The following is a 15,607-nucleotide window of genomic DNA, read 5'->3' as shown; positions in this document are numbered from 1 at the left end:
TTTCTAGGTGTTAATAGGGTTATGAGGCAGAATCTGCACACTGTCACCGTTCACAACCTGTTACTCCATGTTCGAGGCATATGAGCTGCAGATTACACACTGTGCATAGATCGCCATCTGGTGTTTGGCCCGGATGTTTGCAGTTGTTTTTCCTCTTGGAAAGTCTTTGGAAGTCACGAGGTATGTGACTCCTCCTTTGGATCGTATTGGGCTTCGGCTCCATCCTCAGATTGTTTTTTTTCGGCCTCGGATGTGATCTTCGCGCTCCGGTTCCGAACAGTTTCCAGTTCTTCTATCGACGCGCAATCCTCACCCCAATTCGCGGTATTGTTTTTGATCGCGATCCCCACACTCCGCGTGGCTCTCATCGATCAAGACCTTCGATTCCAGTTGTCGTAGTCGGCCTTCGGGCCTACCCAAGCTCCGGTCCTGGCTAATGGAAAGGACTCCCTTCAAGAAGTGCCCTCCATGTGGGTCCAAATACCCCCACACCGACCTTCACGAAGTATGTAACCTCTGCCTCTCCCCTGAACACGAGGCTCGAGACTGTCCGGCGTGCAAGTCCTTCCGGTCGCAGAAAAAACTTCGAGACCGAAGAGCACGAAGAACTATGGAACGCTCGTCGACGGTGATTCCAGACGACATCTTCAGGGAAGGCGTTGACGCTCCAGAAGGACAACATACCGACGAGGGACTCGTCAGCGCCTCCAAAGCCATCGATTCAGATGTGGAGGACATCACTCCGGCACAGAGGGTCGTGAGTACCGAAGTCTCCCACCCCCCCCCCCCCCTCCCCCCAACACCCTCGACGGCACCGAAAAAGACTTCAGTCACGCCTTCGCCTCCAGGCCTAGGCAAGACCAAAAATACTGCTTCCCACATCGCACCTTCGGGACCGGTAAAGAAGCCTATTAAGCCTTCCGGTGGCTCGGGCTCGAGCCAGCCCACCGTCGGTGCCGAGAAACACTCCTCCGCACTGACGCCGAAAAAGAAAATGGCCTCCTCCTCGGCACCGAGCTCCATACCGAAACACTCGGCGCCGAAAACCTAGCTCCAGCTCCTCGGTACCGACACCATCCCCGGAACCGAGCAAAAAACACAAGGCCACCGACACCGATATCTCGAAGCCGAAAACCATCTCGACACCGAGTAAACAGGCATCCCTTTCCAGGCCGCATAGTTCCAAACAGCGGACTAGCGCAGACTCTAAAACAAGAGAACCGACGGCCCGATGCCTTCGGCACCGACGGACAAACCATCCTCGGAAGAACTTTTTACACCTGATCCATTGCAAAAGACATTGATCAAGGACCCCAAAACCGGACATTTGATGCTCGGCATCAAAAAGAGACGGCTGGAAAAGCCTGCCCCAGCTCCACCTCCAAAGAGGAAGGACTCTGCTACCTCCTCTTTCAGAATGCCTTCACCACCTCCTCCACCTTCCCCTCCTCCACCTTCCCCTCCTCCACCTCCTCCTTCTCCACCTCCTCCTTCTCCCCCCCCACCTCATCATTCCCCCACACCCTCTCCGGATGATGATGATGTCTGATGATGATGTCTGATGACATAGGGGACGTACTCCATGACCTACCTACAGGGGACCCCAGTCCCACAGGCTCCCCAGACCCATGGGACGACTATAACATCCCTGACATTCCTAAGATAATCTCCACCCTTCGAGACCGTCCCCACCAGAAGATTCATTAGGGTTCAACCACTTACTCCAAAGGGAGGCACACTATCACGGGGTGGATCTCCATACCGACCCCGTGGAGGAGGACTTCCTTCTCGATACTTTTGACACCACGCATAGGGCCACCGCCATACTTCCCAAGCTCAAAGAAGTTATCAAACACGCGCCGGAGGTCTTTAAAGACCCATTCAGATCCAGGGTCATTAACTCGCGCATAGACAAATTATTAAGTCGCCCCTACAGATCCCGCCTACATCAGAGGGCCAGCACCAATTGATTCCCTAGTAGTGTCTACAGCACGAAAGAGGGCCAACTCCCAAGCATCAGGCGAAGCACCACCACCTGACAAAGAGTCAAAACTCTTGGACGCATCGGGCAAGCGCACTGCATCCCAAGCTGCCAACATATGGTGCATTGCTAATACACAAGCGCTACTGGCAAGATACGACAGGGCCCATTATGACGAACTAGAAGCCATAATGCAACACCTCCCTGACAAATATAAAAATAGGGCAAATGAGTTATTTCAGGAGGGCAAAACCATTACCAATACCTCCATCCGCTGTGCCCTAGATGCAGCTGATACCGCCTCCAGAGCCATTAATACCAGCATCCTCCTCTGTCGCTGTCACGGTCCCCTGGGATCCTCTCCTCTGGATGACGCCGATGCTATGTATGGGTCCACCGCCCATCCGTCCCCAGTCCGGTGTATGTGTAACACCCGCGGACTCTGAAGACAGGTGGGCGAGGGAAGGAAGAATAGGAACAGCGGGGAGAGAGACCTGCAAGAAATAAGGAGATGGATTAACCCAAGGCTTACTCTCTTGTCCCAGACACCACCCCTGGCCTGCCTTTTCCAGTACCTGCTGCTCCTTCCTCCCTCTGTGTGGTTCCCCGAGAAGGGGGCGAAACCTAGGCCCAGTTGGAGTCACTGGGCAACGAATCAGGGCAGGAGAAAGCGGTTGGGTTCAGGGCGCCCTCCTCCTGTACTCTCCCGTTACGTCACGGGTGTGGTGAAGAGGAGAGCGATAGTACTCCGGAGGAGCCGGGGTCAAGTCGAGCAGGCGCTACCACTCTACGCCCGGAAATCCTGGGGCGGAGGAGCGCTGGGAAGTCTGCAGGGGTCCCCTCGCGTACCGTCCCGTTGATGCACGGGAGAGGCACAGAGTGAGCGGGTAACCACGGAGCTAGTGAGAACGGCGCTGCTACGTCACGCCCGGAATCCTTGGGTGGAGGAGCGCCGGGATTGCAGGTACGGTCCCCTGTCTGGGGATGAGGTGCGGAGAGGAGCGGCAACACCAGGTCGAGGGCGAAGTGAAGGTGGTCTAACAAGGAGCGCTCACCTCTCTCGCGCTGCCTGAGATAGCGTCACTGTTCGCCAGGAGAATCCTCGGGAATCCCTTCGAGGAGACGGAGCAGGTAGCAAAAGCTGAAGCCAAGGAGAACGAGGCAATCCGGGGATCGCTGCGGAGCCGTTGATCGGGAGCAAGACGACGAGAATCATTGGCCCCGCCTCCCAGGTCGTCACGCGCTTTATCCGCTTCCGGGGGATTACGGGAGGTCCCGTGCTGCGGGTGAGCGCTTTGACTCCTGGGAATTGGAGTCCGTTCCTCGTGGCGCGCTGCCGCGCGCCGGATCATGACAGTCGCCATGCCTGGCTAAGGATCTCAGGTTTTAAACCAGAAGTGCAAGCCTCCATCCTGAACCACCCCTATGACCAGGAACATCTGTTCGGCCCAAAAGTGGATGAGGCCCTAGAAAAAATGAAAAAAGACACCGGTACGGCGAAATCTATGGGAGCCGTACAATCACGCCCTCCCAGGCGCTCCTTTTGCCGCTCTTCCTTTTGGAGCACATCCAGAGGCTACTCCTCTGACACCGCTTCCACTTCATATAAGGCCCCTACCCAATCCACCTTTACAAGGGGTTACCAAAGAGGCGGCTACAGAGGCAACAATAATAAAGGCAGAGGCAAAACAAACATCGCCCGCTCTGCTTCTGCACCTACCCAATGACTCCCCTCCACTCCCCCCAGACCATCCCACTCCAGTCGGGGGCAGACTCCAAAATTTCCTTCCTGTCTGGACTACCATCACCTCAGACAAATGTGTAACACAAATAATTCGGTCAGGCTACTGCCTACATATATCTACACCCCCAAACATTCCACCCAGACAACGCCCAATGTCACAGGAACATCTAACACTAATAAAGCAGGAGGTAATCTCCCTCCTACAAAAGGGGGCGATAGAATGGGTTCCTACCAACCAACAAAATACGGGGGTCTACTCCCTATATTTTCTCATACCAAAAAGGGACGACACTCTACGGCCCATCCTAGACCTCAGGCCCCTAAACCGATACATACACTCAGACCAATTTCACATGGTAACACTTCAGCAGGTACTTCCACTGCTCTCCCACAACGATTTCCTGACCACTTTAGACCTCAAAGACGCCTATTTCCACATTCCTGTTCACAACGCTCACAGGAAGTTCCTCAGATTTGTAGTGGACGGCCAACACTACCAATTCAAAGTACTCCCATTTGGAGTCACGACAGCACCACAAGTATTCACCAAGTGCCTAGCAGTAGTGGCAGCACACCTGCGGAGACAACACATCCATGTCTTCCCACACCTAGACGACTGGCTAATAAAGGCCAGTTCATACAATCAGTGTGTACAACACACGCACGCCACTATCCAGCTACTTCACCAACTGGGCTTCACAGTAAACCACGCAAAGTCCCATCTCCAACTGTCCCACATAAAACAATATCTGGGTGCCACTATAGACACCTCAAGAGCGCTAGCCTACCCCAGTCCTGCCAGGATAGCAAGCATTCAAGCTCTACGTGACAAATTTCAGCCACAACTCTCTCTTCCAGCTCGAGTGTTCATGCAACTAATAGGAATGATGGCCTCTTGCATATTCATAGTACCTCACGCAAGACTCCAGATGCGTCCTCTCCAAGAGTGCTTAGCGCGCCAATGGAACCAGGCCCAGGGTCAATTAACAGAACTGGTGTTGGTAGATGGTCGTACCCATCGCTCTCTGCAGTGGTGGACCACCAAAAACCTTTCCAAAGGGCGACCGTTCCTGGACCCGGTTCCTCAGATAGTACTGACAACGGACGCATCGCTCTCCAGCTGGGGAGCTCACCTATTACATCACACCATGCAGGGCAGATGGACACCTCAACAAAAGTTACTCCACATCAACCTTCTGGAGTTACTAGCCATATTTTTAGCCCTAAAATCTTTTCAAACACAGATTTCAGGCAAGGCAGTCCTAGTCCGCACAGACAACATGACAGCCATGTACTATATACAAAAACAAGGCGGCACACACTCTCCACAGCTCTTTCAGCTAGCACAGAGCATATGGAGATGGGCCATACCCCAGAAAATCTTTCTCCTAGCCCAACATGTCCCAGGAGTCCAAAACACTATGGCAGATCCGCTCAGCAGACAAGCACAACAACTCCACGAGTGGGAACTCCACCCGCAAGTTCTTCACCCGTACTTTCAAATGTGGGGGCATCCACAGATAGCCCTCTTCGCCACCCATGAAAACGCCAAATGCCCAAGCTTTGCTGCCAGATACCCACACCCATTGTCCAAAGGCAATGCGATATGGATGAACTGGTCAGGCAGATTTGCATACGCTTTTCCGCCTCTCCCACTCATTCCATTAGTGGTGCGCAAACTACAACAACACTCCCTCACACTAATCCTAGTAGCTCCAACTTGGGCCAGACAACCGTGGTACACCACACTGCTGGAACTATCTGTAGTACTGCACCAAAAGTTACACCTCTCTCCACACCTCTTAACCCAGAACCATGGAGAGATCAGGCACCCGGACCCAGCTCAGCTCAACCATGCGATCTGGTTCCTGAAATCCCAAAATTCGGTTATCTAAATCTTCCCCCTGACTGCATGAACGTCATTAAAGAAGCTAGGCGACCCACCACTAGAGCGTGCTATGCAGCCAAGTGGAAACATTTTGTTGTCTATTGTCACAACAATACCATCAATCCCCTAGATGTGTCCATTCAACACATCATAGGCTATTTACTACATCTACAAAGATGCAATCTAGCTTATGTGTCCATTAGACTGCACCTTGCAGCCATAGCAGCTTATCTACAAAACAGGCAACATCTATCATTTTTTAGAGTACCTGCCATTAAAGCCTTCATGGAAGGTCTCAAAAGAATAATTCCCCCCAGAGTGCCACCCTCACCTGTGTGGAACCTAAATATCGTTCTCACCAGACTAATGGGACCTCCCTTTGAACCTCTCCACAAATGTGAACTTCAATTCCTAACATGGAAAACCGCCTTTCTTATAGCCATCACTTCCCTCAGAAGGGTCAGTGAGATACAAGCATTTACTATTCAAGATCCTTTTCTACAAATGTACCATAATAAGGTGGTTCTCCGTACCAACCCAAAATTCCTTCCCAAAGTCATTTCTCCTTTTCACCTGAACCAATCGGTAGAACTACCAGTATTCTTCTCGCAACCACAGACTGTTGCAGAAAGAGCTCTTCACACATTAGATGTCAAACAAGCCTTACTCTACTACATCGAGAGAACAGAACCTTTCTGTAAGACCAAACAACTGCTTCTTTTTCTCACCACCACACAAAGGTAACCCCATCTCCAAGTCGGGGATAGCTAGGTGGATTGTCAAATGCATTCAGATTTGCTACCACAAAGCAAAACGAACGCTATCCGTTCCCCCTAAAGCCCACTCTACACGTAAAATAGGGGCTTCAATGGCATTTCTGGGGAACATCCCATTAGATATCTGCAGAGCAGCTACATGGTCAACACCGCACACTTTCACTAAACACTATTGTGTAGATGTGCAAACTAAGCAACAGGCTAGTGTGGGCCAGGCTGTACTCAGAACATTATTTCAAACCACTGCAACAGATACGGGTGGTCGCCGCTAAGGATGGGTACTGCTGTATAATCTATGCACAGTGTGTAATCTGCAGCTTATATGCCTCGAACGGCAAATGCTACTTACCAGTATGCATCTGTTCTTGGCATGTAGAGCTAAAGATCTACACACGCCCACCCGGCTACCTTTATCTGTTCCAGTTTATCTTATTTAGATACAACACACATGGGCATCTTCACTCTTATTACTACGCTCCATCTTTAACTGCTGGCGAAAAACAATCTGAGGATGGAGCCGAAGCCCATGCGCAATACGATCCAAAGGAGGAGTCACATACCTTGTGACTTTCAAAGAGTTTCCAAGAGGAAAAACAACTGCAAACATCCGGGCCCAACACCAGATGGCGATCTATGCACAGTGTGTAGATCTGCAGCTCTACATGCCAAGAACAGATGCATACTGGTTAGTAGCATTTGCCTTCTAATGGCACAGAATGCTTTATGGTAAACTAATATGAGCACGCAGGGGTGGTGCCTATATACCGCTCTGTGCCATCAGGGTGAGGTCGCTGTGCAGTGCGATGACACCACCTATCAGTGCCTGGTAGCAATTCCTGGTAAAGGTTTCCCAGTCCAGTGAGCCACCTGGGGGAATTCAAAATGTGCGGAATCTGTGTGTACATGAAGAATCCACCACAATGAGGTTATCCAAGTTAAGCGACTTGTTCTTCAGCTTTATTATTTCGTCACTTAATATTCTATTCTAAAGATATTTTCTGTAGCATTGGTTTTTTCACTGTTATTTTTTTTTTTTAGAGCTTGGAGTTTCCTCAACTTACCCTGACATTTCCCCTTAACCATATTCACTCCCCCATCTCTGATCCCTTATTTTCAATCTCTGATCCCCTCTATTGCTTCTCCATCACCGCTTTTCCTTCTCCAATCCCCTTTTTTCCTTCGTCGATCCCTCTTTTCCTTGTACAGCATCATCTTCTCAGTCTACTTCCCCTTCTTGTTTTTGTGCCACTTCAGCAACCTAGTTTGTAACGTCTTACTTAGCTGCTGTTGACTTTAAATGTTTTACCCATCCTTCCCCCACACTACTTGATTTGTCAAGTGGCAATTTCTTTTTATATTTTGCCAGTGAAATAATATCAGTCTCTAGCAAACCATGGTATTATGGGCGGGTCCTCTCTCTCAGTCCATGGTATTATGGGATGGTCCTCTCTCTCAATGCATGGTATTATGGGAAGGTCCTCTTTCTCAATCCATGGTATTATGAGAAGGTCCTCTCTCTTAGTTCACAAATTCAGACAAAGAAGGAGGTGCTGCCTTAGACACCATTAAGGTATAAAAACGAGTATACAAAAACAGGACTAGCAATCTCACACAGAGTCAAACCTTTCAGGATTTGACTTGCATACCAGGAACACTATAATGGCATTCAGAGAGTGCCTTTGACCTGAAAATACGTTTTCTTGTCTTTTGGCAATGTGATTGATACATTTTAGAGCCATCTCTGTTTGATCACAAGGGGCCACTTCCACTGCAGTGAACTAGACTTCTCTGACTTCGTTTGGACTAGTGCAGGTGCATGGGGGTTCTTGTCGGATTAATCCCCCTCCTTTTCAAAAGAGGCTTGTTAGTGTAATTATATGAAGCAAAAATCAATAAATAAACATTTTATAATAGATCATTAGTGTTCTCAAACTAGGGTTTAAAGTCTCTATTTACTTGACTGCTGCTGCCTTGACTTTTCTCTATTCTAGAAGGGCTTGTAGGGGCTCGTCCTGAAATGGGAGCGCAGCCTTGTATTTTATGTTCTCAGTATCCTGTCTGAAGAGGTAGATGCTGCCCGTAGGACTATTAAGGCATTTTAGGGGAGACTCACTTTTTTTTAAACGTATTTTTATTGCAGAATTAAGTATGAGAACTCCATAATAGCGACCCATGCCCACAATGTGTCTCATAGCCTTTTAGGGGAGACTCACACGCCGACTTATTCCCACTCCTTAACTATTTTGTGCTTGTTAATTTTCAGCTCCCTTGATGTTTCTAATTGTTTATTTTAACTTGTGCTGGTTTTTTCAAGGTTTGAGGAAAGTGGAGGTGATGTCAACTTTTTCGTGTGCAGTATTTTGCAGTTTGCAAATGGCACTACTCCTTCATTAATCTAAGAAATATAAAGTACCTACCTAGATTGGTGTGGATTGCAAATCTTATGTAGAAATGTCAAAATACAAGACCTAATGTTGCACCGGTAGCGTTGCATGGTTGCTTTTATTTTCTCTGTACAGCAGACTTTACGTAATTGCCAAAAATGTATAATTTTGATTAGTTGGACACATTTAACTATTTGGTTTTGATGCAGGTCATGAAGCTGTCCGACTACAAGTGAAACAGCTACAGTCTGAACTAGAGGGTTGCAAAGCCAAGGCTGCACAGGGAGCAGAAACATCAGAGAAGCAGCTTGGTGGGATGAGAGCACAGCTACTAGATCAGCAGGAACTTCTAAGGGCCAGTAAAGACAATGTAAGCATACTACTGTTTGATTTTAGCGACAAAACATTTGAACATAGATACACATAATACACTTGCAGTGGGGAGTCTGTTACACTAATTGGTGTATTTTTGTAAAAGAAAATATTTCGAAATTCAAAGAGCTGTACAACCATTTGGCAGGGAAATAAGTGGTTTGACTGTTTTTACATTTATTTTTCAACTTTATCTTTATGCTGTGGCCTAACTTGCAGGTCATCAATAGCCAACATTAACATTCAGCAGCAGGCGCAGTATAAATACAGTGCAAGCTGTGCACAGAAGATTTTTTTAAAAAACCCTTCCTTCAACTTAACACTCGGAACCACCGAGTTTCACATTGGACACAAACCTACAATACTTCGGAAGTGTGGAATTTCAAAACACACTCCTGCTATATTATTGACCAATTTTTAAAGTCACATTATGCAATAATCTTGTGCGCAAAAACAAGGCAGGACTGGCTGTAGTTATGACGCAGGGCTACTTGCCAGTTAACCATTGATGTCTTTGATTCAGAAAGAGCTGTTATGGAGATTTGTAAAGCAAACTCTATTTACCTGATCCAAAGAAATAAGTCCTAAAACCTCTTCCCTTTGAAAAGGGGAAGAGCAACAATGACAGATAAACATTCCATATACATGTTCAGCCTCTGCACATTTAGTATAAATGCAGACTGTAGTATTCCATGTGCATATTTCTGTTGTAGCTAGTTTATAAACATATATTTTCCATGGCCTTTACCTACTACTCTGAAGGAATCAGTGATATCTGCTCCATTGGGAAACTGTGTAGTGTTCCAGCCAGTTTGTGGCGTGCACTATATGAACATGGCCATTACTTTTGTTATAATACAAACTGTAAAGAAGAAGTATAACCTTCAACAATTCCTGACATTGGATGTTCAAGAGGCAGAGGAATCAGCAGACTTGGTACACTTCTAGATTCCTAAACTTTGGTCAAGTAAGTTATTTGTATTAACTAATGCAGTAGCCAGCAGGAGGCCAGGAATCTCCAAAATGATCGCCACTGCACTACATGAGCTGCAGCGCTGGTCAGATACAGCGACTCATTTGGAAATGAGTGTGCTAGTATTGAGTGTGCGCCCTGGCAAGCCTCGGCCCGAACAATCACAACTTGGTATTCAGCATTTGGTAGTGACTCAAAAGGACACCTCTGAAGCAGCAGCTAATGAAGTGTTCTCATCAGGGAATGATCAAGAGGCGATGGTTAAAAGAACAGCCAGTTTAAATCGAAGTACCTGGTTAGGATCACTTGTGGATGAATTGTATTACTTTGTGCATTTTTAAATTTCACAACGAGGGAAAGAAGAAATGTACAGAAAGAAGAGCTACATCCTGTCTTTATGGCGGGCAAGAAATATGCAAGTCTCCTGGGTGCAGAGGAGATCGGGGGATTGATTATGCGGAGAATGATCACACTGGATGCACAAGAGGCCACGTGATTAATTGTACTAAGAATGACCATTTATGTAGCCTACAGCACAATCCTAAAACAAAAGGTATTAATCGCTGAACTCATTTCATCAGACTAAAGGGAGTTAGTTGCCTTGTGTGATTTAAACGTATGCCCTCCGTTTAACTTGCTGGTTTTGCAGTGGATTACAAACAGATCTGTTTTGCCACGATTGAAACTTTGGTACCTCAGCGGCGCTACCAGTATTGGATGCTGAGACTTTCTTGATACACATAGATTTCTATTGAGGGTGCTAGAGCCTACTGAACTATCTTAACAGCTGATACAAAGCACACAGTAACACGCTGTCACACTAACAACATTAGATAGACATCATGGGGTATATTCAGTACCGGATTGTCATCACTAGCTAGTGACTCTGATGGACACTTCTTCTTGCAGATTCCGTAGGTTTTCAATATGCCCCAGAGCCCAGACTGGATTCCGAAAACTGTTCCTTCAGCGGTAGCTCTCCAGCAACTCCCGGTGGGGTCGTATACCTCCAGTCTTGGTTTGGTTCCCATTGAATGTGATGAAAGCAACCTATATATGGTGCTGCCTCGTGCGCTGTCATCAGGTCTGTTAGTCGTGCTTTATTTATAACGGTCTGGAGCGCTTCATATTGCCCAAATTTTTCGAGTGTCTATGACTGCATTTATTACATCAAATGTCTCCTCCTGAGGTCTCAGGGGCCAAACCTTGCCAACCATTTTGCTTAATTCTGATATTTCTATATGATGTCTAGTGCTTGTTCACAAAGCTTTAGTCTATGATTCATGCACTTCCCCAAAAAAGTGTAAAACACCTTTGAGAGAAAAATATTCCCTTAACTGTTCTGGGGCTCAGCGGTGCCATTACCAGACACTGGTATCTTCCTTGTCTTTTTCATAGACAATTTGGTTCGTGAGAAATTTAAGGCTGAGTTTGTGGCTTCATCTGGATGTATTGATCCCTCTTGTCTAATTCCCAAGGGAAGGCATATCCTGTGGGCTAAGCAATTCTGGCCACTCCAGCGACACTGACTCCACTGACTCATGGGCTTCTGCCTTGGTGCTGATTGAGGATGGAACTGCTGGTGAAGGTGCCAGTCCAATTGTCATCTGTGCTGATTCTGACATATGCACAGATGCCTAACTCGTGATCTGTTATCAATGCTGTCTTAGCCCTCAAAAACTACAGAAATTATTGGGTGATTAAAGAAAATGTAAAAGCTTCCTTCAAGGATTCGCCTCTTGCTGAGCTTGTTCTTATAGTCCAGATATTCACTAGAATGGAAGAGCTCTTTGGCTTGGATTCAGACGCCATGAATACTTTTGGTGCATGAAGCAGGATTATTCGAAGGCTGATGCCCTCCTTGCCACGTTTTGACCTTCAAAACGCTAGTGGACTTGATACTTCCCCAGAAGGTGATGTGTTCCATTCTGTGACCCCTCTTTCAAAAGAAGTGAAATTTGTTTCTGCTGTTTCTAAAACAATGAAAGCCCTTGAGTTACCTTTGACGTCTCGGGAGCCAAAATTAAACATCTTTGCAAAAAACCTACAGTCTCCAATGATGGTTCCGAAACCTCTGCTGCCATTCAACAAGGCACTACTCGAACCAGTTATGGTTGCCTTGGAGAAACAATTGGTGCCCAGCTGTACACAGGCAGATTATTCACTCCACAGGCCTGCACCATCTAGTGCTGAAATCTTATTAATGCATCTGTCTGAACCCCTTTCAGAGGGCCTCAAGGCACGCAGAGGTTAATGGGCTCATCCGTGGTGGTTGATGCCTTTTACTCCTGATGACCCGGGGCCCGACCTGCTGTGGGTCCTGACCCACTGGGCAAAGTACCCCTTCTGCACTTGACTCTTACTGGTAGCTGTGGACGAGCAGTCAAAGGCTCCCTATGCGGGGGAACTATAGCTACAGGTGGGTGAGCACGACTCTGGTAGTTTTTAGGCAAATCCCTGTCCTACCCTCTTCCTTATAACATGGTCGTGTTAATCCCCATTCACTGGTGGCTGCCTCCAGATAATGCTTACTAATAGGATGTCCTCAGGATTTCCCCTTTTGACTTTTCAGGAATTCGTCAAAAGGTTCTATGGTGCCCAACTTCCCAAATCTAGTCTTACCCACTCTGGCGGATTGGAAGCGTTCAGTGGTGCAGCTACTGCCATCTATGCGGGCACTCACAAGTCCTGATCCTGTTTGGCGAATTCGGGCTGCTTACGGTACATGCAGGCAGCACTGGCAAATGCAGGCTCTCTCCCTCGATCAGCACTGCCGGCTTGTCCAAGCGATCAAAGCTGCTCCTGCTCTACGAAGCAAGGTAAGTCACGCGTCCCCTCATAGATCGAAAGTAGGAATTCGATCCCCCAGCAAATATGCAACATCTCCGGCGGCGTCCTTCAGCTTCCTCTGAGGAACCAGTCCGGTGCAGGTCTTGATGTACAGGCTTTGACCACTGGTCACAGCAGCAATCTTCTGTCTGTGCAACAACCCAAACTTTTGGCAATGTTGATACAAGCAGCCCCCTGCTGCACTCGCCTGACCGCGGCGGCACCTCTTGGCATAGGGGGTCGCCGATTAAGGCAGACACAGGTCTCCGTGCTCTGACAGCAAATAGTTCAGTGGTGGCTCCTCTGGCATACTGGTCAGATGTAAAAGAAAAAAGAAAAACAACATACCTCCTTGCCACTCTCCTGCTCACTCCCACATCGTCTCAGTCTCTCCTCTTGGGCCGGAACAGGAAGCAGGCAGGCTCCCTCCCCTAAGCCAATCACAATGCTGCAATGCGTTGTTGTGATTGGTCTGAGCGCTGTGGGATCGGCTCAGCCAGGAAATGGGGGCCTGGGCATGTTCGCCACGCAGGCTGTAATGCAGTCTGCATGAAGAACATGCAAAGTGCGCATGACGGTTTGGCCGGCCCGAGCAGGCCCGCCAAGCAGTCACGTGCACTTAGGAGTGGGCATACCACCCCTCCCCTGCTCTAAGAGCAGAGCAGCCCCACCCGCCCCGCACAGCTGCGCAGCAGGAACAAATACAATGATAATAACCTTGAGTTATTATCATTGTATTTGTTCTTTCACTGCTTTGCAGCAGTGGGCGGCACTCCTCCGCCTTAGCGGAGGAGTCGCCACTGTGCTTCTCTATCCTTGTACTGTAACCTTCCATGGCACACGTACATCCAGCGCAGAGTCACTGCTGCTGTGCTGCTGAGCACTCCATATCTACCTGAAGTAGGTCAAGGGTGAGGAAAGCACACAGCAGCGGAACATTTAAAAAGGTGAATAAGCCTGTAGGCCTCATTCCAGTGACACAAGGTAAGAAGGACCTGTTCACTACTAATGATCACTACATGGTATGCTGCAACCACCACGCTTGTGCATCCTTAAGTCTTAATGAAGGCTGTAGCCTTCCATCATTATGAGGGTAGTGGTAGCACTTTGTGCACCCCTCCCGGTCCAACAAGATGAGCATTAGGGATCCAGATAGCAGTAGAGTTGGTCATTCAGGGCAGGGGTGCACATCTTTTCCCACGCCAAAGACTTTTCCATCACAACAGCCTTCTCCAGAAAGTTTGGTGGTTCAGGCACTTAACTCCATAGGCTGCAAGTATTTTCCTTGGGAATTCTGGCTTCACGTACTGTGAAAGCAATGTGCATCCTCAGACGGTATATCCATGCATTGTGGAAAATGGCAAAATTGGCTGTTTAGCCTTTCAGATCACTTTAAGAAACCATTTTGTGAACTAGCGAGTGCTGATCTGGACTCCTCTTAGCAGATTCTTAAATGGTGCAAAGGCTATGCTGACACTGTGACCTTGGTTTTTGACTGTAGTGGTGGTGGCCTTTCCGAGGCACGCCTACATACCGGGTTTTTGTGGGTCAGTCGAGGCATCTTTAATGCAACTTGAGTGCTATGGCGCGCTCTGTGACATTAGCCTCCTCAACCAGGAAATTCCACCAGCAATACCGTTGCTTCTGCAGCTGCACTGTAGGCATGCTTTCTTTGACTAAGTTGACCGTATGAGATCTGAGCAGGTGAATTACTCCTCTTCGTAGGTTTCACAGGGGCTAAAAAGGTAGAGTGGTGGTGACTATTTCAAGTTGGGTTACACTTTGCATTAAAAGGCAATGTCTTTGGCATTTGTGAACAGTGTATGAGTGCCATGTTGACTTTTACTGCACTTACCAGGGGCATCTTGGTGGCTTATATTTGCTGAAAAGCCACTCTTCACTGCAAATGCTTGATGAAAACTAGTGTCAGTCAACTCGTGTGGCACGATGCATATTTCTCAAGGTTTATGGTACAGGATTGCCTTTGATAAACTGGCACTATTAAGCCCTGACACACCCTGGTTACTGCTTAAGGACTTATTCATATGGTGAGGAATCTGTGTGAAAAAGTATCGATCAGAAGAAACCGTTACTTAGCTATGTTGACAATATTTCTGGTGTATGTTGGATCTTGTGTTGATTAATAACCTCACTCCCACCTCTCCGGATATTGTGCTGTTCATAACAAAATTCCAAGATATATTACTGTTGCTATGCCATTGTGTTATCTGCTGTCATTAAGTTATATTTGGTTCGTCTGTGTAGGCCTCATTTGGGTGTGGAAAAATTTAAGGACACTAGCTCGCCAGGCAGCACCGTGTATAGGCCAATATGATGACACCCGTCCTGATGGAGTCATGATTGAAGTTGTGTAATGAGACCAGGTGGCACTAGAGGGGTATACTCCTGCGGTAAAAAGTGTTCCAGATCCTTTCAGGTGCCTGGGAGATATTCATACGGTGAGGAACTTGTGCAGGGATACATTACACACCATAAATATTGGAACCCAAAATAGGAAACCGTTTCTTACCACGTCAAAGATGAGTACACCACAAATGTTTCAAAAACAAATCAATAAAAGCTACTATCAACATACAAAGTAATAAACTATAAAATGTATGTATAATTTTTGTTAATTTACATATGTAAGTGCTTGCTTT

General features: G+C 47.5%; 1 protein-coding gene across 5 annotated transcripts in view; it reads left to right on the top strand.

Moving 5' to 3' along the window:
* Nucleotides 1-15,607, top strand: part of GOLGA1 (golgin A1) — a 489,123-nt gene that overhangs the window by 357,982 nt on the left and 115,534 nt on the right. For all 5 annotated transcript variants that reach the window (XM_085613776.1, XM_085613774.1, XM_085613775.1 and 2 more), the window contains one exon: nucleotides 8,983-9,143. In XM_085613776.1, the coding sequence (XP_085469902.1) occupies nucleotides 8,983-9,143 (161 nt within the window). The remainder of the gene's footprint in view (nucleotides 1-8,982; nucleotides 9,144-15,607) is intronic.

Source organism: Triturus cristatus, chromosome 1_2 (assembly GCF_964204655.1).
Source record: "Triturus cristatus chromosome 1_2, aTriCri1.1, whole genome shotgun sequence".
NCBI lineage: Eukaryota > Metazoa > Chordata > Amphibia > Caudata > Salamandridae > Triturus > Triturus cristatus.
Note: the sequence above shows the minus strand (reverse complement) of the source record. Positions and strands in the feature narration are given on the sequence as shown.